The sequence below is a fragment of the Triturus cristatus genome, chromosome 12 (assembly GCF_964204655.1).
Source record: "Triturus cristatus chromosome 12, aTriCri1.1, whole genome shotgun sequence".
Lineage (NCBI taxonomy): Eukaryota > Metazoa > Chordata > Amphibia > Caudata > Salamandridae > Triturus > Triturus cristatus.
The window spans coordinates 66,621,902-66,645,155 of NC_140595.1; the positions used below are offsets into that span (position 1 = coordinate 66,621,902).

General features: G+C 48.4%; 1 protein-coding gene across 1 annotated transcript; it reads right to left on the minus strand.

The window, feature by feature from the left end:
* Positions 1-18,139: 18,139 nt before the first annotated feature.
* On the minus strand, positions 18,140-22,962 carry LOC146772505 (acidic leucine-rich nuclear phosphoprotein 32 family member D-like). The gene is made up of 7 exons (XM_085639103.1): positions 22,730-22,962; positions 21,039-21,188; positions 20,569-20,691; positions 19,958-20,153; positions 19,591-19,694; positions 19,365-19,389; positions 18,140-19,112 (listed from the first exon to the last, which is right to left on the minus strand). Exons 1-7 carry the CDS (start codon positions 22,781-22,783, stop codon positions 19,012-19,014), a joined length of 753 nt encoding a protein of 250 aa, XP_085495229.1. The 5' UTR covers positions 22,784-22,962; the 3' UTR covers positions 18,140-19,011.
* Positions 22,963-23,254: the final 292 nt, after the last annotated feature.

Consider the following 23,254-nt stretch of genomic DNA (forward strand, 5'->3'; position numbering starts at 1 on the left):
ACCCTTTTGAAAGCCGCTAAAAGATCAAGGAGGACCAGCCCGTCTGGGTAATGTCCCACTCAGTTTCTTCTCAAAGTTCATCCAAAACTGAGAGGATGACTGCTTCAGGGGAGTGGGCCCGCCGGGAGCCTTCTTGATGGGGTAGAGGAAATTGGTTTCCTCTAGGAAGAAGCATAAGCATCTGGCGACATGTGCATCTAGTACCTTCAATAAATAAGGTGGCAAAGAAACACATTTTTCAAGATGAGTGGGTCTTCACCGGCTTTCTTTAAAAGTGGGACCACTATCGCCTCCTTAAAGGAGCTGGGGACAGTGCCTTGGACTGGTTAAGAAGGGATGTGGCTGAAAGGAAAAAATATATATTTTTAGACCTTTGGAGGACAGGTATCACTGGCAACCAGATTTTACTTTAGTCAGCAGGTCCATGAGGCACTCCTAGCTGATGGCAGGCAACTCTGACTTTGTAGTCTGTCTGTGATGGATGTTACAGAGGAAAAAGAACTTGTGTGGGGAGTGGACTCGTCATTTTAATCTTGTCAATAAAGAAGGAATTATGGTTGTCGCATAAATTCTCGGCAGGCAAGATCGGCACGTCACTTTGTTTGGAGTTGATCAATCCAACACAATTCTGAAAACTTTATCCGAGAAGAAGGCAGATTAAGCTTCTGCGATTCATTTTTTTATATTCTTAAAGAGATGAAGTAAGTAAACTTCCTTTTTGTCCGGTGAATAATTGTTCCGCCATTTTCGTTCACCGCAGCGGAGTTCAAATCTGGCTGATTGCTAGTCTTCTGAGAACCATTAGACGCATCATGACACCTGGCCAATCTAGCTTCCGGGGCGGGAGGGGGCATGTGTTGCTGGCTTCTGTTAACTAGTTTGATTCCTTCCTTGTATCCATCTATGTTGACATTTGGATTAGGTAAAGTGGTGGCCAATTAATTGAATAAAGAGTTAATATCGACCTGGGGCCCAGTTTCTGGATAGAATACTCATGCTTGGACTGGGGTTTGAAAACGCCTGTCTGCTAAGTGAAAATTTTATTCAGTAATGGTTAGACCATGTGCAGCGCATGACTGTAAGGTTAGATACGGCCAAATTAATGGACCAAATCTGATCTATCTATGGTCTTTAGTATGGGTGGGTGGGTGAGAACACGTGCAAAATTCAAGCTACTGAGCAGGTTGGTTAAATATCTGTAGAGGATTGTCCGTCCGCTTCCTCATTTACCCAGTCGTTGAAGTCCCCAGTTATCTGTATTGTCACACAATCGATTACTAAAGAGGAAATGTGTTCTGCATGAAATAAGGCATGTGACCCAGTGGTCTATGTACCAGGGCACGTGTTAGAGAGGAGGCGGAGTAGTTGAGTTTCATTAAAAGACTATCTTATTATTGCTTCTACTCCTCCTCCTATTTTGCCTGTTGGTCTATTAGTTTGAAATAGATAATAACTTTTGGCACGAGCAGCTAGAAAGATTCATCAGCTAGCCAACTTTCAGTTAAAAGTAAAATATCCAGAGTTTCAGAATCCAAAAGCTGAAATATTTCCATTTCATGTTTGACCATAGATCTGGTATTCAAATAGAAGACTGTGAGCTGGTTGACGGAGGACAGGCTCCTAGTAGGGGCTATGGCAGAAGGAGTGAGACCTACGACCCTCAGTCTCAGGCTCACTCTGTCCCCAGCAGCTCTGCTCCTCCGGCTCAGCCGTTGAGCCTCTGCCTGCTGGTTCCTCCTTGCGTGCCCCTTCCTGCCACTGCTGGCCTCGAGTCAACTGTTCCTAAATGTTCGGTATGGTTACTGAATTTGTATTGTAGTGTACTGCTTGATTTGTTCTTCTCTTTTTTGCTCTGTTTAATTTATTTCCCTGACTTCTTGCCCGCTCTGCTTTTTTCCCTCCTTCCCGCTGCCCCACCCCCTGTACACGCCCATTTTCCCGCCTCCCAGCTGCTCATCCCTCCCCTACTAAATGGCAGCCGCTGCGGGGGAGCTCGAGTGAGACCTACGACCCTCGGTCTGAGGCTCACTCTGTCCTCAGCAGCTCTGCTCCTCTGGCTCCGCTGTTGAGCCTCCAGTCCCTTCTGTGAGGTGTTCAAGGCCCCTTCCTGTCTCTGCTGGACTGCTCACCTCTAGACAGTTGTTCCTAAATTTCCTGTACGGTTACTGTATTTGTATTGTAGTGTACTGCTTGATTTGGTTTTTTTTTGCTCTGTTTAATTTCTGACTTCTTGCCCGCTCCGCTTTTTCCCCTCCTTTCTGCTGCTGCTGCCCCTCCCCCCTGTGTACGCCCATTTTCCTGCCTCCCAGCTGCTTGTCCCTCCCCTCCCCTACTAAATGGCGACCGCTGCGTGATCAGCAGCAACTGTGACCAGCGCCAGGGACCCTGCATGTCGCTCCACCCACACATACAGCACAGCCGCCCTCCACGTACTCAACCCTGGAAGACTAAGCAACTGCCAACAGGCCACACCTAACACGACCCACAGACAGTTTTCTTGCCTCTGCTGCCCTTAGACTTTCACCCCCACCCCGGCCTCCAACACTGCAGAAACCAACACCGACGACACCCTAAGATGCATCCTCCTCAACGTGCGCTACATACACAAACACGCCATGGACATCTGGAATTCTGCTTGAATCACTCTCGCCAGACATCGCCTTCTTCACAGAGACCTGGACCAACGCCTCCTCACAACAACACTGCCATCCCGGTTGGATGCAAGATCCAGAGGAAGGACCGCCCCAATTGGCAGGGAGGGGGCCTCACCATCTCCTGTGTAACCTTCCCCTCCGCCTAACACCTGCACTTCCAGATCCAGACCAGCCCCAACTCCACGCTCCGGGGAACCCTCGTCTACAGATTCCCCCAGCCCCGGGCTCCCTTCGCCTTCACCACCACCTCACACCATCGCCACAATGAACTACATACTCATTGGAGACCTGAACTTCCACCTCGACAACGCCAGCGACCCCAACTCCACCACCCTTCATGACAACCTTGCCAACATCAGCCTCAAACAAGCCGTCACCACACCGACCCGCAGGGCAGGACACACTCTCGACCCCATCAACGCAGCAGGTAACGGCGTTTACTTCAGCCACACAACACAGCCCCCTTGGACCGACCACTACAGCGTACATTTCAACGTCAACAAACCCAGGGCACCCAAACCAGCCCCACGCCCTCCACGAAGGAACTGGAGCAAGGTCACTGATGACCAACTCAACTCCGCCCTCACCCGAAACAACCACACGTCAGCATCCAATGTCAACATCGCAGCCAGAGACCTCCACATCTGGCTCTCCAAATGCGCAGACGAGCTCTCCCCGCTGCGCAACCCCAACAAACAGCGCCCCAGAAAGCCGCCTGGTTCACCACCTACCTCCAAGAAGCCAGACTTACCTGCAGACGCCTAGAGAAGAACTGGAGAAACACCAAGAAACCCGAAAACCATGCTACCTACAAGGGGGCCATGACGAACTACCAGAACCAAATTAGAAACACCAAAATCCTCACCAACTCCAAGGAACTCTTCACTGTCATCCAGGAATTCACCAACCCCCGCAGCGAAGCCAGACATCACCCCGTCCCAAGACCTCTGCGACAAACTTGGGACATATTTCCACCTCAAGATCAAAAACCTCTACAACTTCATCGACCTTCCACCTGATGCCTCAGCCGACCCTCCCCCAGACGCACCGGCCAGCCCACCATCTCCACCTATACGCCGATCACAGTTAGAGACACCACCTCAACCATGAAAGGCATCCACTCAGGGGCCCCCACAGACCCCTGCCCCCCTCACATTTACCACAGAGCCGCCATCGCACCTGAACTACAACGCACCATCAACACCACCCTCGAAACAGGCATCTTCCCAGACAACTGGAAGTGCGCAGAAGTCAGGCCCCTGCTCAAGAAGCCGACAGCTGACCCCACCGACCTGAAGTCAACAAGGAAGTGACATGATTCATCGAAGACAATACCATCCCCAACCCAATCCGGATTCCGAACCAACCACAGCACTGAGTACCCCCTACTCGCCACCACAGATGACATCCGCACCCTCCTGGACCAAGGCCACTCCGCAGCCCTCATCCTACTCAACCTATCAGCAGCCTTCAACACAGTCTCCCACCGCACACTCGTTGCCAGACTACACAACGCCGGCATACAGGCAACAGTCCTAAACTAGATCCGATCATTCCTCACCGGAAGCCAAAGAATTAGACTGCCACCCTTCCTCTCTGATCCCACGGAGATCACCTGCGGAGTCCCACAGGGATTATCGCTGAACCCGACCCTCTTTAACATCTACATGGCCCCCCTCGCCGCCATCGTCTAACATCACGGCCTCAACATCATCTCGACACCCAGTTCATCATCTCCCTCACCAAAGACCCCGCCACTGCCAGACTCAGCTCCCAGAAAGGAATGCAGGAGGCCGCTGCCTGGATTACCAACAGCTGCCTCAAGTTTAATGCAGAGAAGACAGAAGTCCTCATACTCGAAACCACCCCTTCAGCATGGAACAACACCTGGTGACCGACAGCCCTCGGAAGCCCACCAACCCGCTCAGACCACAGCAAAAACCTCGGCATCATACTCTATTCATCCCTCACCATGAACCAACAGATCAACGCCGTCACCTCCAGCTGCTTCAACACCCTCCGCATCTTCCGCAAGAACTTCAATTGATCCCCATGGAGTCAAGGAAGACAGTCACCCGCACACTAATCATCAGAAGACTGGACTTTGGAAACACTCAATACGCCGGCATGAACAAGTCCCTACTCCGAAAACTCCAGACGATACAGAATACCGCCGCCCAACTCATCCTCAGCATCCCCTGGCGCAAACACATCAGCCAACACCTTTGAACGCTCCACTGGCTCCCCGTGGAGAAAAGAGTCACCTTCAAGATCCTCACCCACGCATACAAATGTCTGCACAACAACGGACCCAAATACCTCAATGACAGAAACAACTTCCACATACCCAAAAGAAATCTTCGATCTTCCAACCTCACACTGGCCGATAGCCCACACATCCACAGAGCCAAGCAGGCAGACGATCCTTCTCTCACATTGCGGCCAAAACCTGGAACGAGCTCCCGGCAGACATCAGATTCGCCCCCTCCCTGAACACCTTCAGGAAGGCCCTCAAGACCTGGCTTTTCAGCTAACAGAGCTGCGACACCACGCATTGAGACCCTCCCGGGTATGTAGCGTGCTTAATAAACCCCCTGATTGGTTGTTTTAATTGGTGCAGTAGCTTGGATGGTTTTGTTCAGTAAGCCTAGGTTAAATAGGTTTGAGAAGATGATGGGGTCTAGTTGGTAGCCTGAAGAGTATAGATGTCCATACTCAGAGGTATAATGAGTTTTTGGGATTAGTAACTAGCCCTGGTCGGACATGCTTGCCTTTGGCGCCCCCACACCGCTGCCACCATTAAATGCACTTAGAGCTTTTTTAAGCAGCTAACCGGAACTCTGATCAAATTGGCCTGGGGGGGCAGACAGCCCAGAGTTCAATGGAAGGTGTTGACTCTCCCGTACGACAGGGGGGGTCTGGGGGCCCCAGACCTGGAGAGTTATTACAGGGTCGCACAGGCGGTGCACCTACACGCGTGGATTCACCCCGGAGCGGATGTCCCCCACGTCATCCTTGAACGTCTGTTCGCGGACCCGCTTCCGTTGCCGGCGGTCGCCCTCCAACCCGTGGACCGCTCGGTGGGGCGGCTTGACTCCCTCAAAACCACGACTCATGCATGGCAGGCGCTGATGAAGGCGCGCGGCGGTGCATTGCTGTATTCGCCTCTGCTACCTGTGGACTGGGCTATTTGGCTCCCCCCGCTTAGAGACAAGGGAGTGGTCCACGCACTAAATGCACTGGGCGTTACGCGGATGGAGGATTTATTTGTGGATGGAGTTGTCAAAACGTGGGACCAGATGGGACCGGCTCCATCCGCCTCCTCGCTCCTGCAACGCTTTCAGTTCCATAGGGTCCGACGGGCGCTATATGTTGCGCTGGGCCCAGGCATGGACGAGCCCCAGGAGGTACCGGAGCTCACGTACGTTATCAAAACGTCCGCGCCGCCCAAATTGATCTCGAACCTTAAACGTATCGGAGACCGGCAGCCGGCGCGCCAGCCCGACACGGCGCGGCTCGCCTGGCAGGAGGACCTGCATTTAGAGATTACAGACGAGATGTGGAGATATTGCTGTCTTAGCACCAAGACGATATCCCTCAATGGTCGGCACAGGTTGGTGCACTTTAAGTTCCTGCAGAGGGTGTACTATACCCCGCAGAGGCTCCATCGGTATGGCCTCCGGACTTCGGCGGAGTGCGAGCGCTGCCACTTCCCGGTGGCTGACTTTATCCACATGGCTTGGCACTGCCCGGGAGTTGCCAAGTTCTGGACTGAGGTGTTCTCGGAGCTGAGCCGGGTCCTGGGTACTGAGGTTGCTCTCAGCCCTGTCCTGGCGCTACTGGGGTATTCCCGGCCTCTTCCGGTGGCTCTGCGACGCCTTGTTGACATGGCGTTGCTCGTCGCTAGACGAGTTGTTGCACTCTGTTGGATGAGGGGGCCTCTCCCCACCAAGAAACGTTGGGCCAGCGACATGCTGTACTGCAGCACCCAGGCTGAGATATATAGTGACATGCTGCCGCCAAAGAGTCGTCCTAAAAAATTTGGGGGGTTATACAGAACGTACCTTGAGGCCAAGGCCTCAGACCAGGCAGGTGGAGGGAGCTCCCAGGAGGAGGCCCTAGTGGCGCGGGCTCCTGCGGAGAGCGCCCCGGTTACTGACCCCGACCCTGGGTGAATGTGTGGTGGTGAGGGGCGGATATGATAGTTTTTGCTGGTTGTTGGTCCGAGGGCCTTTTGAGTGGGCCCACAGCGGGCCTCACGAGGGCTTCGTAGTGGGGGTTCCGTGTGAGTAGAGGTACGGAGCAGAGCGGCGAGCTGTCTGATGGAGGTGGAGTGTCGCAGCTGGCTGAACGGGTCCCCCGTGACAGCGGTCACACATGGGCTGGGTGGTATTTTCCAGAGTGAATGCTGTGCGTGCGCAGGGTGGGTGGGGGGCGGGTGTTTGAGTTGTGCTAGGAGTTCATTTGGGAGCGGTTAGGTCTGCCCGTTCTGGATGACAGTCTATAGCTCTTATGGTGACACTCGAACTACTAGGTTTGCTGGACGTGACGTAGCCGCTGCACGCAGTCAGGCTCTGTAGTGTGTATTTGTCATGTACTTGGTAATTACGTCGCCGCCGGTCCTCCGGGATGTCGGCTGAATGGCTGCGTTTTCGACTGTGCGGGGCTCTGCCTGGTTGGCAGCCCCGCGTCCTTGCCCATCGAACGGCGGGCAACTGCCCTGTGTATCCTCCATTTTTGCCAATAAAGGTTTTTGAAAATTAAAAAAAAAAAAAAAAAAAAATGCACTTAGAGCTCAGAAAGGCTGCTCCCTTCCAGCTTATTGGTTCCCACCAACAAATTAGACTAGCTTGTCGTGTCCTCGAGCGATTATAATTCGTGCAAATGGCAGTACGGTGCTCAGTCTTGTTCAAACTAAAGTGCAAAAGGTATTTTTTTTTTTTAACTAAATGCAGCAGGTTTAGCTTTTATTACTGGCACGCCTGTGCCACTAAATGGCTTAGAGCTCTGACAGACTCCACCCCTTCTAGCTGATTGGTTTCAGGTATTTTCGTTTACAAAACTTATTCCTCAAGTTTTCCATGATTGTGGTCTTACAATGTTAAAAATATTCACAGACTGAGAACAAGAAATGGACCAGTACAGTCCACGGGAATGCCATTTTGCTAGACTGTTCAGGGATATTTCATTTCACCTTTACTTGTGATTTCATGCATTAAACCGGTCATGCTGCAAAGCCAGAATAATCCTCATAGTTCCAGAGGCCACACCAGTTTGTTTTTTTAAACAAACCACCCACTCTAACCCATACTGGATGTTAATATTCTATTCTATTCATTGCGTTTGTATAGCACATGGTTGCCCCGAAAGGCCGACTGGGAGACAAGCACACCTGGGTTGGTCTGGCTGAAGCTGGAAAGGGTCTTTAGGAGTTTTCTGGCTACGTTTGTCTGCCTTTCTGACTGACCAGTTGTGAAACGCCCTCCATGTCAAAATCAAAGGAACAGCTGTTGCATCTGGCGCTCTCGACTTTGGGGATGGTCAGCAGAGAGGAGTTCGGGGAGCATGGTGATGTCCTTGGCATATGAGGCCAAAGCAGTCTTCAAATCAGGGACACCTTTTTTTCCTACATAGCTTGATGTGCCATCCATAGGGCCTTACAAATGATTATCTTTTGAATTGTTAGACATTGAAGCGCTGCTGAGTGATGGGAATCTTGAGAAGCAAGTGTGCCGCACTGTTTTGAATGAGCTGTAGCATGGCTACTCGCAAACAATTTGTTCAGGGGCCACAAAGTACAGTGTGTGGGGTGACCGAGGGCCATGCTGATGCCAGCAGGGTGTCTGGGTATGTCAGGGATTGTTTAAGGACTTATAAAAGAAAAATTAATAGGTAAACATTTATTTGCAGGTTAACAAATGCTTTGCCATGACATTTTTTCTGAATATTAGTGCTCAGCAACTAAACATGTAACGGTCTAGAGGGCTGCAAGCAGCCCTTGGGCCATACCTGGAGTATCACTGATCCATAGGCATATTAAGAGCTTTCCAAGAACAGAGAATTGCCGTAATCATGACCGAAATTGATCAGTCCCTGTATGACTATCCTCTTGGACAAAGGGAGAAGTCACTGCAGAGGTTTTTAGCGTGCGTAATAGTCCAAAATAAGCAGCAGACAGTTTAGTTTGAATTTTCATAGTGCATTTACTGTCCAGCCAAAAGTCAAGGCTATGCAGACCATAAGTCCTTCACAAGTTCAAGAATCAGATTCTACATCCTAACTTTCCATAATAAACTTAGAGGCCTGGTTCCTGAAAGCATACAATACAGGGATTTAGTTTTGCTACAAGACTGTCTCTAGTCTGAAAGAATTAAAGCGTTCACCAAAATATTATGCACTCCAGTGGAAGATACCCATCACCAGCAGCCTTATAGCTCTTTATATGTAAAGTATTAAAATACTATTGGTATAAAACTAAAAACATAAGGCAATCATTTGCTTGTAGATTATGGTCCCCTTATAACAGTTCTGGCCACTACTAAGCAATCCATCTAAAGCCTATACAACTATGTGTAAAGCTGCCACAGTGGCTCTTTTGAGGAACAGAGCCATTTCAGAAAAATGGAGCACAAACATTTGATGGTATGCCCATGCTGTCAAGACTATGGTCTTGTTTCAGCCTTCAGGTCTGATGCCCAGGTTAATTGAGGAATACAAATTTCACTACACCACCTTGTGTAATGGGATGGGCTTGCCATTCTATTCAGCTCTTCAGACTATTGCACAGTATCCCCTGGCGAGAGGAAGTTACTGTTCTGTAAACAAGCTGAGTGCACTAACTCATAAGATAGCTTTGAAATCTACTCTCCCCCCCCCTCCCTCTTTTTTTCAGGCAGACAGAAAATAGGTAGGCATTAAACCCAGGATCCCACTTCCCTGCAAAAAAAAAAAAAAAGAATGTAATTGTCCTTATAGTCACCTTTATGTCATGATGGCATACGGAGCAGGACAATACCTTAAAAGCAGTCAGTTTTGAGTCTACATCTATCGCAGCCTTTCAGCTAGCATTCTCGTGGAACATTTTAGTCATTTTTTTTTTAAGTGACAGCTTAAACTAGGTACATGTTGCTGGATTACCCACTATCAAAGTGGACATGGGACTATTGTAGGGAACCACTTAACTTCAGTTTGAGCAGATTCTTCTCCCTTACCCCTTTACATTAAACGTAAAACTTGTACTATTAAGACAGCTACTATACAAAATGCACATCTAGACAAACCGAGATTTATCTAGTAGTCTTGCATACTTACCCAAAGTATCACTTAATCTTTGGACATTAAAACAAGTTATTTTCATAAATTAAAAATGTTGCAAAGCTTCAACTAACATGAATGTCCGATAACTACGTATCACTGAAGCTACGCAACACATAATGTAGTCCGATTAATCAAGTCAAATGCCCCTTAAAAGAATTGGGAAAATCGGTGGCACATGCAGGACATATTTTGAATACTTAAAGCTGCATTACCATTATGGTGCTTTTTCCCAGTCTACACTTCAAAGTCTTTGTGCCAGGTATAGACTGGGACAAAGTGCAAATTTGCTGTTCCTAGTACAGACACACCCATGGCTGTTTTAAGCCATCGGTCCACCTTTCTTGTGCAGGCAGCAACTGGCCTGACTCAAATGTGGGGCATAGATCCCTTCACAGCAGTGGTTCCCAGACTATGTGCCAGGGCTCCCTCAGGAGCCGCGCATCAACCACTTTAATGTTGATGGGTCAGTTGGCTTTAGTTAAACTAATTCGAACTAAACGCATGATTTCAATGATTTGTAAGTGACATGCCTAAAGCTGTAAACGTGGTGCTCAATTGATGGCCTATCAAGGGCAATTACCTCCATAATTTACTGGATCCCCACGTCAGAACTATCCCAGAGTAAGCGGAAGATACCCGATTTATTTTGTTACTTGTTAGTTTTGTTTTTTTCCAAATGCATGTTACACCAATGCATGTTAACAGGGAAGCACAGTTGTCCTGTCTATTAAACACACTAAGTATAGACATTTTTATCTGAATCATAGGTACTGCCAGTACACACATTTCTAGACAGGCCTTGAGCACAGGTAAGTAAAACACCATATGGCATAATGCCAACATTTCAAAGCAACAAATAGGGACGAAAAAAAGTTTATTTTACTTGCATTAATTGGGAGGCAATTTTAGGGCAGAAACAGCGAAAATAAAGGTCATGAGTTACTTTGCCGAGACAGGTGTTGGCACAGAGGACATGGGTAGAAATTGAGGTGCAAATATTTAAGCGCAGCAACACTTTGGCAATGAGGCCTACATGCATAGGGGTGCTATCCAGCACTGCAAGTGGGATAAAAAAAAAGTTTGAGGTGTAAGAAAGTGCCCTCTTATGCATGGTTTATCCCACTTTTTGCTAAACTTCTGATGTACTTTGTTTTGTGTGTGCCCTGGCTTCCTGCCAAACAGGTACCCGGGCCTATATTCTTTCCCTAAAACTGTATTAAGACAAAACCCAATTGCCACTCTTTGACCATAGGTTAGTCCCTTGTAAATGGTAGCACAGGTACCAACAGCACTGTGGCCAGGTAAGGGATGCAACACTTATTGTGCCACCCTTAGAGGCCCTGTACCTTTACACCCCCACAGCCTTTGCAGGATGCGTGTTTTGGTGGAGAACAAAGTTAAGAGTCAATATAGCACACATCCCTGTGTGCCATGCCTACAACCCACTGTCCTGGCATAGGTCAGCCACCACTAGCTGGGTGCACTGTACCAGTGGTAAGGTTACAGGTGCATGAGCCCTGTACCCCTACAGTGTCTAAGCCAATTCTTAGACATTGTAAGTGCAGTAATGCTATTAAGAGTATATGGTGCTGGGAGTTTGTCATTATGAACTCCACAGCACCATTGTTGCTTTACTGCAAACTGGAAGTTTGTATCAAACTCATCACATTAAACCCACACCGATGCCAGTGTGGGATTTAATAAAAAATGTACACATGCATTAGAGATGCCCCCAGAAAAAGACAACCTAACACTAGTGTGCAGGTTAAATGGCTGTTTGCCAGCTGCCACCACCAGACATTTTTCTGGACCACTGGGTCGAAAGCCTGCTGCTTTCGGAGGTCTGAAACAATGCGCATCCTGGGATGAGGTGCCAAGCCCTCTCCCCCAGAATAGGTAGGGTCCATGAAGGGCAAGCTTCAAAGGCTTCCGGCCTTTATTAGCTTCCCCGGGCCTCTGCCACTTCCAGCAACTGGTCCCCACTGGTTCTTGGCAGGAAAGCCAAGTGAGGCAGGGAGGTGTGCTCACCTTTGCCAATCCCACCCCTCAGGTGGGGAGGCAAAGTTAAGCACAACTCTGTCCCAGCTATCTTGCAGTTTGGTGACCCCAGCAAACCAGAGTGAGGCATATGCACCCCCCCCCACAGGAAGGGACCCATTCATCCCAACCTTTACCTAAAATGCCCCTAAATCCAGAATTTAGGGGCAACCCTGCATCTTGCCTCATCAGACAAGAGCCAACCAAGAAGAGAAGGACCCATAAGCTGTGCTGAAACTAAGGACGCACACAGTCTTGGCACTAGTCCTACCAGCCTGTCTCCTGCTCCAGTAATATCCCCATGTCCTACAGCCAGCAGCCTCAAGAACCCAAAGGACCTGCCCTCCACAAGAAAGACAGTCTCCCACGAGCACCAGATTTGTTCGCCCAGAGACTGCCACTTGGCAAATCCGTGAGTCTGCACCTGACCTACAGCCCAAGTTAAAGTGGCCCAACAGCACAGGTTAGTCTCCCCAGCGATCATGACTTGAGATCTGGTGATCTGACCACCTCAAATCTCCAAGCAAAGCCTGCAGCCTCTTTCTGGAAGATCCCATGACCACACCTGTTAAGGAAAAACCAGACATCCCACAGCCTTGGGTGGCCCAACCAACAGTGTCCCAGCATCCCAACTAACCTCTCCAACCAGTGGTCACCTCTAGAAGATCTTCGTCCATGCCTGCAGTCTGTTGCAACCAGAGAATCCCCATTGAAAACAGGGCACCCAGATGCCGATGTACTTTGGGTGCCAACTCAGATCCTCCCCCCCTCCCCCCCCCCCCCCCCCTTGCCCTGAGCCTAACACCAGGAGTTTTGTTCCCACCACCTTGTTGCCTACTCGTGAGCAGCCACCAACTGGAGGCCCCTATCCCCACATTGGGACTCAGCACTCTGCACCCAGCCGCCCCAGTGCAGCTGAGGGTGTTTCAAGAGTGCATCCTGGACCCTGGGGGAACTGTGGTTCTTACCTCAGAATACCAACTCCCACAACCGAGTGCTTACCTGATAACTGATAACCGCCTTCTCTATATGAATAGATTGACTGTTTTTCCTTGAAAATTGTTCCAGGTGTGGAGTTGGTTTTGTATACGAACTAGAAAAACAGCAAATAACCAAAAACTGCTTAACTTACCTTTTCTCTAGGAAATGTCCCAATGAGATATCTAGACTTATCACAACGAGTAGGAAAAGTAATTTGTAAAGTAATTTCCACGTGTTTGGAAAGATTTAAACCTATGTATTGTTCAACCTGCCATGAAAAGTAACATTTACATAGGTTAGGCTTACTTGGTTCTAGAAAATAAATATAACTAAATACTTTTATCCGAATCAAATTGGTCTGAGTTCAGTCTTTAAGTGAGACATTTCCTGATTGAGTACAACAAATGCTTAACACTACCCTCTGATAAAGACTTACTGCTCGCTCACACTACCACAAATAGAGTTAGGTGCCATCTACTTTTACCTCTGTCTACCTTTGGGGTTCCACTTGACTGTACTATACCTCATTTTGCTATAGTATATACAGAGCCAAATTCTTAAAAGAGGGTACTCTAAACGAACGGCATGGGCAAAGCACTGTAGGAGTATTTTATTAGAGGCACCACCTTAGTAATACAAAACCCTTCATCCCAATTATTTTCAGGGAGAAAAATGCAAGTACTCCCGAGGCCAGGCTTACATCTCTCACACCCCCCAGTGGGGAGCCATGGCCAATAGGTCAAGGAAGACTGGGGTCAAAACAGTTTGGGAACCACTGCCATCACAGGGATGCAATTACCATGGGTCACTTTTAAAGCACTCAACCAGTATTCCTTCCGAGGCCCTTTTGCCTGCACACCAACATGGTTAAGGTGGCATGGGCGCAAGGGATTCCTTCAGCTCATCATACCACAGCCCTAGGGAGCACCCTTTTAAATCACATATTTAGTACTACAGGCATTAGTAAAAAAGGCAAGCACCTCTAGGTTAGACAAAAAAGCAGGTACAAATCTTTTACTAGGGCACTTTCTATAGTTCTAGTCTCAAGCACATTCAAGATTTGTCATTCTAGGTCATATGCCTGCACAAGTATCTGTTAAGACACTATTACTGTGTACATACTCTAGTATTAACACTGTGGCAAACTATAGATTTCCATGTGTCCATTACATCCGCACCTCCGCCATCATTGCTTAGCATACAATTTTTTTAATAGTTCATGCGGCAGATTTACATGTATTAGTTTAGTTATTCTAAGTTATGGACTGTTATGAGTCCCACGATAAAATCTCCTTTGCTGGCGAGATGTTCTCTTCTAGATCTCAAATTACATAATTGCAGAAAATACTGGAGATGCTTAGGAGGACTGTGGGCTTCAAGTGAGAGTCACAGTCTAAGCCACCACCCAATCACTTTAATGAATAAAATAAAAATCATTTATCCCCCCACGGCCACCCACTTGCTCTGTAGGTCTGTCTCCAATAATCGAGCAGGAAAACTATTCTTAAAGTCGACTTGAGTTGGAGTGCCTCACTCGCCCAACAGATGGATGTGGCAAAGTAGATTTAAAACAGCAATGTGCAACTGAAATCCCTCTGTAGTTGCATTAGTCCCAGTCCTTAGGAACTGCTGACCCGTATGCATCTCACAGCTAAAAAACCTACCATAGCAACTGTTGGGAGTAGCTTTCATTGTTCTGTGGTTAGCAATTTGATAGCCACCCGTGCAAAAGTCAGATGAAATAAGAGCTGTACAATCTAGTTTAGACTAATTTGACCAGCCAGAAAGCAAACAAGCTACATGCTGAGAAGTAGCCATTCTTAGCACTGATCAACAGCAAACTTGACAAACGGAGATTCAGGTTGGCACACTTGCAGCATATACTAATCCACAGCAGAACAAAATGTCCTAGAAAGTCCTCAAAGAGGGCCATCTAGATAGGTCACATGCATAATTAAGAGTTCCTCTCCATATAAATGCATGGTAAGATCAGCGACCCCATTGTCATACTGAATAATGACCTTATAAATACAGTCCTAGGGTCTAGACTGTCTTACTTTCAATTCACGGATGCTCCTGTGGCTCTGCCCAAAATTATGGAACACAATAGCCATGGTAGGCTTAACTGATCTCCAAATGGAAGTACTTCACGGAAGCCAAAGACCAGCAACAAACTCTGGACAACGGATATATTCAACCTCTGTAGATTAATTCCATGCACTCAGGGTCCATGAAGATATACACCAGATCTATTCAGTCTACCTTTGGATAATAAAGTAGGTGGATGTTTTGCATTATTGGGAAGGGAGGATCTTACCCAATTTATAGCTATACTCATGTAGGGTATGTGGTTTAAGAAAGGTCAGGCGTTTTTTAAGCACCAATGGGAAGCAGACCTTTTAAGAAAGAAAATAATCTCCATACCTTTCTAATGGGGTGGGAACAAATAAGTTACTGACAAAGTGTCTGGTTTCTTCCAGATTGATAACTACCCAGGCCTATTGAAATACACACAAAATTCCATTTCAGAAACAGTATACCAGCTATTGAAGTTAGTCAAATAGGATATGGCTCAAATCTGGGCTCCTTACCAAGTTATGGTTTCTAACTTTACAGCAGGTAAAAGATTACCCAAGCCATAGGCCTGCAATACTTGATCAGCAAATATTAGCATTCAAAAGACAAAATGTTTCTCTAAGCAAACCTTAAAATGGATGTACCGAGAAGGGGGGAGGGGTGTAGAGTGAGGCGATGGACCAGAAGCACTTTCCAGGAAGCCTAAACAGTCATTCAAAATGGCCTGTACATGGTCCATCCCATCATTTACCAGCATGTTTTAACATAAAATGTGTATATCTGGCTCCATCAGGACATTCTGCTCAGCAGGCCCAATCACACACAGACCAACAACCGATCTGAAACATAACCGACCCCTTGAAACATCCGAGACCTTTGATGCTGCACAAAATGGTCTCACCCTACAGAATAGGAATTAGGAATTCATTGGAATGCCCACATATCATAAAGTATGCTGTTCAATTCAGCCAGCCCTAGAGGACTGCAGAAACACAATCTATAACAGCCTAGTTGCCATTTTGCAGGATTATCCGATCACATTTTTAATTCCAGCATAAATATCCATGCAAGACTAACTAATCAATCTCCAAACAGGCTTTAGTCTACCAGGTAAACAATTCTTTACCCATACTGAAACCAGAAGCAGATGTACCCAGTTTATTCAGTGGATGACAAGCCCATGCATTATCAGTTATGATCTCTAGCTTCTAAACACAGAGCGCCTGGTCAGCCAGCCATCACTCGACCCACCCCAGCAATGCAGTATCTGAATGCAGCTGCAGAGCATGCAAACCATGGCGAAACATCTGGTAACTAAGCTGACATTTAATGTAAAGCTAAATTAAAGAGTCTCCGGCTTTCATCTGTGATTTAAATCTGCAACGGGAGCAGGCGACAACCCGATAAACATGAATCCGGCATCACTGAAGGACCCAATACACAGCAATAAGTAGGGGATACCCCAAGAATTATAGGTTGGGCACTCCAACTTCAGACTGCGATTTAAGACAAACTATGCCCAGGACGTGGCCAAATGTTTACTTGCCCTAACTGCCTGAACAGTAAATTGAGAATTCAATACAGGCCTCTTAAGGAGACTGATTGCCTCTCTGCAGGTTTAACCTTTCTTCGCGATGCCACGCACTTAAATGCTGTGCAGTAAAAGGTGTAAAAACATTTTTAATAAACTAAGCAATTACTTCCATTACTTATCCATCCCAAGGTTCAGGACAATCCCCAGTTGGCAAGATGGCCAAAAATAAATATGCAGCCAACCACCATAGCCAACACTGCATACACAGCAGACTTTTAGCCTAGCGAAAAGCAACAGACATGCATGCAGGTTGTTACGTAGGTAGTGTTTCCAAGTAGGAACACTACTCAGAAAATCCTAACCTAAAGCGTAGCAACCGAACTATGTTTGCAAGATTTCCTGTCCCATCTAGCATAGATGGACCCGATACGGAGATTAAAGGCAAGCTCTTGTAAAGTTTAAAAAACATATTTATTAAGACTCGGATAAGCAACAAAAAAAACTAGATACAATAATCTTACACCAACTCTGCGCTTTATCCCTATACACGTTAACACTTAGTCTCTTCCAGACTTAAATCAGGCCAGAATGTTCATGGGGAAAAGCTAGGCAGATAAAGTTGCACCTTTCTTTTTATAAGTGTAAAAACCACGTCTTCCTGAAGTGAAACCAGTTTTAGTGCAGACCTCGACATTGCCCAGTGCTACAAGGTGCCATTTTAAGATTGGAAAAGTCCTTGAAACTCAGTGATATCCAGCACCCCCACAGAGAAATCTAGTCTCCCTATTCCAATACTTTAAAGCCAACCCAGGCCCAACGCTAAACCTAAAGATCCGCCTCATGCAGAGTGCGCAGCCAAGAAGTTCATTTACAAAGTTCCTAAAGCCGCTTTTAGGGGAAGCTGCTTGGAACCAGAAGACAGTACAACAAAAAGTTGTTGCGGTTTTAATGGCGCTAAAGAGGGCTACAGGTTACACTTGGGACATTAGGCCTAAGTAGCTGTACTTGCAGGATAGCGGTGCAAGAAAGGACGTACAAACCAAAAAATTATTCACATCCGTTTCTTCCAGAACAGGTTAAATATATACATCTCAAAGGAATACCGTTAACTAGACAATGGCTTGAATGCGGCCACATCAGAAGCAACAGTCTGATAACATGCTTCTAACTTAATGGGGCACGGTCTTTATCTGTACAAGAAATTCATAAATTAAAAATTCTAAAAATACAATACTGCCTAGAATCCTATTGTAGCACAAGTGACAATTGTATTAACTGAATATACCACAAGACTTCAAATTTTGAAGCCATTACGAGCTAGGAAAAGTTAGCAAGAGACTTTCTGGATATGACCCAAATTGTTTCTGTCCAAGGGCACAAACAGGATAGGTTATGCTGGAACCATCACGCCAAAACCCACCACATACACCAAACTGATAAATACTGTACAGCTTTCAGGACAGTAGAATAGCTTTACCATGCAGCAGGAATACGTTCCTTACTGCAAGCTATCAACATACAAGCTCACCGCTGCAGACAGTTTGAAAATTAGAAAGGTTTATTTACACGTCATGGGTTGATTGGGGCATTCATCTGTATACCTAGAATTCTGAGGGGAGAAAAACTGATGCATGTGACAGGATCACCTCGCAATAAGATGGAATTAGTCAATTTTTAAAACAGGATAAAAACTCCACTTAGATGGACAGCCCTAGTTTCATTTATCCCAGTGGAAAGCACCCATACATTTTAATTTTCATAAATAGCACGGCGGCTTACAGCACTAGGTGTCCTTAGAGAACATGCAGGGTAGCTTACAAAATGGCACTGACGTAATTTCCCACTCCCAATGCTGGCCATGTAAACCTACTGCTCAAATGAGGTATTTTGGTATTAAAAGTAGTCGCCGTCCCGGATTGTGTTCAGCGGGTGTCTGTTTAGTAACCAAATAATCCTTTCAGAAAATGAATGACTTGCGCTTCAGCAGTTGCTTTGAGGGCTCACCAACACCATCATGCTGCTGTAACCACTACCGCTGTTGGGAGCCAGCTGAAACTGGCTCCAAGGGATTGCACAAGTCCAAGGGTGATTCCCCACAAAGGCACAAGCTTTTGGTTCTTGAAGTGAAGACGTGTGTTTAGATCTGTAAGCACAAGAGTCCCAGTTTAGCTATCCCAGGTGGAGAGATGGTGAAAACTACGGTGGCAAACTTTGGTCAGGATAAAAAATAAAATGCATGGAAGGATATAGCCCATCCTTCTCCCCCAAACTAACTCTACACTCCAAATGAAAAGGGCCAAAAAATAAACCATCTTTACATAGCAGTTACAAGAGGGCGGGGCACGAACACCCGCACACTCCGTTTGAGAAGCAAAGTCAGTCTGGAAAATTCATAGACTTCTAAGGGGCGCATTATTCATCGTCCTCCTCGTCGTCATCATCGTCCTCCTCGTCTTCTGGGTCATCTCCTTCGTCTGCAGGCTCCCGTTTCCTCTTCTCACCCTGGGGAGTATCTGAGAAAGACATCCGAGATTAATGCAGAGCCGCGGGCTGCAAGCACTACCGCGATGTACTAACAAACGAGACCTAGTCCGTCCAAGATAGCGCGCCCTTCTCCCAGCCACCCACCTCCACGGCGCGCGCATCTCAGAGCTTCCACTCGAAGCTGAAAGTGGAGCCGCTTGCGTCATGAGCAGCTGCCCCCCCCCCCCCCCCGAGTTAATTTGATTGATCGCCAAAAGCACCGCGACAGTAGTGTTACTCACCTTCCTCATCATCTTCGTCTTCATCCTAGAAAGAAACGAGATTGTTTTAACAAAAAGTTCCTTCCATTTCAAAGACCGCCCTTCCCGCAAAATCGTATTCGGTGGCAGAGACAGAAGTCTCTGCATGAGCACATCGTGAGTGAACAGAAGTGGTGTCCGAAGGTCTCATAAGTGGATGAGGCAAGACACCAAATTCTTGAGCAGTCGCATTATGCAAGGTTCTTACCTCGTCCTCTTCCTCCTCCCCGTCCAAGTCATCATCTTCGTCCTCCTCATCAATAACTTCTTCATCCAACTCGTCTTCATCCTCTTCTTCCTCCTCTTCACCCTCTATGAAGAGGCAAGAGTGAAAATGTCGTTTTAGCATATTGCTATACAGCTAGCAAGTTAACAAGGAGGGTTTATTGTGAGAAAGCCTGATCCTGGCCGAGTTTGTCATAAGCAGTCACAACCTGTGTGGATACCTTCAACCCGAAGCCATTCAAACTACCTACGGAAAACTGCGCGGGACCCCTGGTTAAAACCCGATCACACCCCCCGGAAGGGTGAGTCCACATGAATCTATCTGCATCAGCCTCGCCTACTGCACATACCTTCTCCATTCTCGTCCAGGTCATCATCCACGCCATCTCCTTCCGGGTCGGAATCAGGGGCCTCCTGGTCATCGGCATCAAAGCCGTCAAGGAATGTGAGTGCCGGGAGCAGGTCGAACACGCTCTCCCTGTAGCTGTTCAGCATGGTCACTTCACAGTTGAAGAGGTCCAAGCTGTCTAGCCCAGGCAGTTTTTTCTGGAAAGGAAAATGTCAGGTGACCTTGCGATACCAGTGTACGAAAAAAATTCCAATTGCATATCAGTTTAATAAAAACACACTTTCAGATTACTGGTGCAGTTAGGTCGACTACTGCCCCAACATACAGATGCCATCCGTGGGGTGGCTGCGTCAATAACGGCCCTGGGGCCATTGCAGATTACTCGGGGCATCTCTGCCTCAAATGTTGAACGTTCCAAGCCCAAAACAAACATTATCTGGTTTTATGCTAATTCAGTTTCACAGCCGAGGGCATACCTAAACCATTCTACACCTGCACGCACAGAATGCCCTTAGCGGGTCCGTTCGGGGGTACACAAATAGCTACAGGGCCCAACGTGCACAGATTCTTAACCGCCTCATTGCTGGGAAGGGCACGCGCTATTGCACTTACCAGAGGCTCCAATGTATTGATGTCCTTGATTTTGTTGCCGCTCAGGTTTAAGTGTGTGAGGGATGGCGTCCGTTCTGCCAAGACTTCCAAACCCCCGGAGATCCTGTTATCGCTTAGCTCCAACTAGGCCATAAAAATACAACACATTGAAATAGCCTTGCTAGAAAAGGAAACCATTTGCTGTTAATTTTACCCTGGTTTTGGTTTAATAAATGGCCATGGTCAAAGGTGAAAGATTGCAACCGAAGTACTATTAAACCCCTCAATTTAACCCCCGGTATATTAATTGTATTGTAATTTCATTTATATAGCGCTCACTACCCTTGACGAGACGTCGAAGTCCTTTTTCTGCGAGTAGCACTACTCCGGAAACTATACTTCAGAAAAACATACCCCAACAGCACCCCCGAAATTAAAGCAAGTTAGGTGGCATGGCCCACAACAGCCACCCGTCCAATCCCTGCATTTACCTTCCGCAGCTTTGGGAGTTTGGGGAGGTTCGCCACCGACACCAGGTTAATGTTGATCATACTAAGGAACTCCAAGTTGTCAAACTCCGGGGTGAGCCCTGTGATCTTTCCGTCATCTGACCGGCAGTTGTCCAACACCAGCTCTTTAACCTGTAGGAAAGACAGCATAATTGAAGGCCCTGAATGTCCGAAACCTCTCGCTCTGGTAACATGCTAGCTCTCCTCTGCTAATAATGACAGGAACTTGGGGTGGGCCACCGATCACAAGGACACAGTAGGGAGTTCATCTTAATCTATCAGCTGCTAAAATCGCCCGGTAAGACCAGCATGAACACGGGTGCCGATTTTCAAACCACGTGGATTGCTCTACCGAACTCAAAGCACATGGCTAAACAACCGGACATCTTGGTGAGCAGCGACCGACTAAAGCAGCCCCTTGTGATCAGAGAGCGTGGCAAAAACAGACTTCAACAGTTGCCAAACCTGTATGAAAGGGAGGGGTGTTTACACCGTGGCGAACTCCCATATCGTCTGCAGACTATAGTTGACCCGAAACCAACCGTGAGCTTGCTTTGGCTTTTAGAAATTTACATCGACTTCACCGTCTCCCAACTCTTAAAAGGGAGATCTGTTTATTATTATACTAAAAAAAAAGTGAAAAAAAATCAGTTTTGGTGTGACTGCCCCAAGTCTTTCAGCGGGTCTGGGAACCGGGACGTGGAATCTATTAGGTTGCTTCGTGGCGCTTCTCAAGGAATTCTGCCTCAGCGGGTAGAGCCCCAGTAGCTCCAGACCTATCCAACATGGCATCGCGTCCTCAACACGGCTCTACAGCGCCACTTCCCGTGCACAACTATGGTATGCCAGGGAGGCTACATCACCCGACCCTACAAGCATGCATCGTACCTCATGCCGGGGGTGACGGCTGCAGGACTACTCCGAGCCCGTATCACCTGTCTCCCTTCTGATCACCGGCCGCGTAGACCCCCTTGAGAAGCTTGCGAGCACCACGGCGCCCCCAGTAGACTGCAGGGTAGCAGGGCTCCCTCCGACGAGCGCTCACGGTCCCCTCCCCGGACCCGCAGCACCAGCATGGAGCGCCTTTTTGCCGTCTCATCCTGGTGCGCGCCTCACAGCTGGAAAAGGAGGGCCTGAGCATGCAAAACACAGGGGCAGCCCGGCTCCGGACCCACGCAGGAAAGTTCCCTCCCCGGCCACAAAGCCCCGAGTGGAGGCTCCTGGTCAGCGCTGCGGGCACTGCACGCACACGGCGGCCACGTGTGCGCCCCCGGGACTGCCATTCACTGCAGGGAACGGAGGCGCCATGGAGCTGGGCCCAGAGCGGCACCCAAAGACGAAGTGACTGTCCCCATGCGAGGCGCGGCCGTCTGCACCGGTCTCGGGTACACCACTGGCGGGGGGCCTTCCGTCGCACTCAGAGCGTGAAGCCTCAGGTCGCCCTCTCAGAGCCATGTGGTCCCGCTCGGCACGCGCAGGCCGCCAAGTTTTAAAAGCGGTGCCGGCTTCGCCTGCGCGCCCCCTAAGCTGTGCGCAGGGGGAAGATCTTCACAAACCCTCCCTCCGCGCAGGAGCCCCCCCCCAGCGCAGGTCCCCCTCCACCTGGACCTAACCGTCCCGTCACCTCGGCGGCCCTCTAACCCCAACATCCCCCGGCGCGCGGCTGCCCTCACCTCCCCGGGCTTCCTGTTCCTCAGCTCCAGGTTGAGCCTCTTCTTCATGTCCATCTTGTCTCGGGGTGAGGGCGCGGAGCGAGCCGGCGGTCCGCACGGGTGGAGGGGCGGGTAAAAAAGGGGGCAGAAAGTGGAAAAGGAAATGCCGCAACTACTTCTCTTTTATATGAGAAGGCGCCAAAGACACAAAAGAGGGAGGAGGCGGGGAGGGGAGCCGGGGGACGTCCGGGCGCACAGCGCCTCCTCGCGGCGGAAGGCAGCGCGGCAGGCGCGGTCTGTAAACACGTCGCCTTCGCGCGCCTTTGTGTTGCAGGAAGAGTGACGCCCCTCGAGGTGCTGGCGGGCCAGCCTTCGGAGCAGACATGGCCGCCTTGTGTGCCAGGGCACCGCTGCCATGCGCCAACCACTGGGACCACCGAGGGCTGCCCTAACACAGCCTGCTGTAGAAGCGACACCCCTCATGTGGCCTCCCAGGAATCCCTGCACACAGAATAAATGAACACGTTGGAAGGAATAGCCTGACTT

What these genes read in the sequence shown, in the direction of transcription:
- LOC146772505 (XM_085639103.1), bottom strand. Translation starts at nt 22,783, where the DNA reads ATGGACATGAAGAAGAGGCTCAACCTGGAGCTGAGGAACAGGAAGCCC. An exon ending in AACTCCCAAAGCTGCGGAAG is followed by an intron (nt 20,692 to 21,038) that starts GTAAATGCAGGG and finishes TTTATGGCCTAG; the next exon opens with TTGGAGCTAAGCGATAACAG. An exon ending in CCTGGACGAGAATGGAGAAG is followed by an intron (nt 19,695 to 19,957) that starts GTATGTGCAGTA and finishes GCCTCTTCATAG; the next exon opens with AGGGTGAAGAGGAGGAAGAA.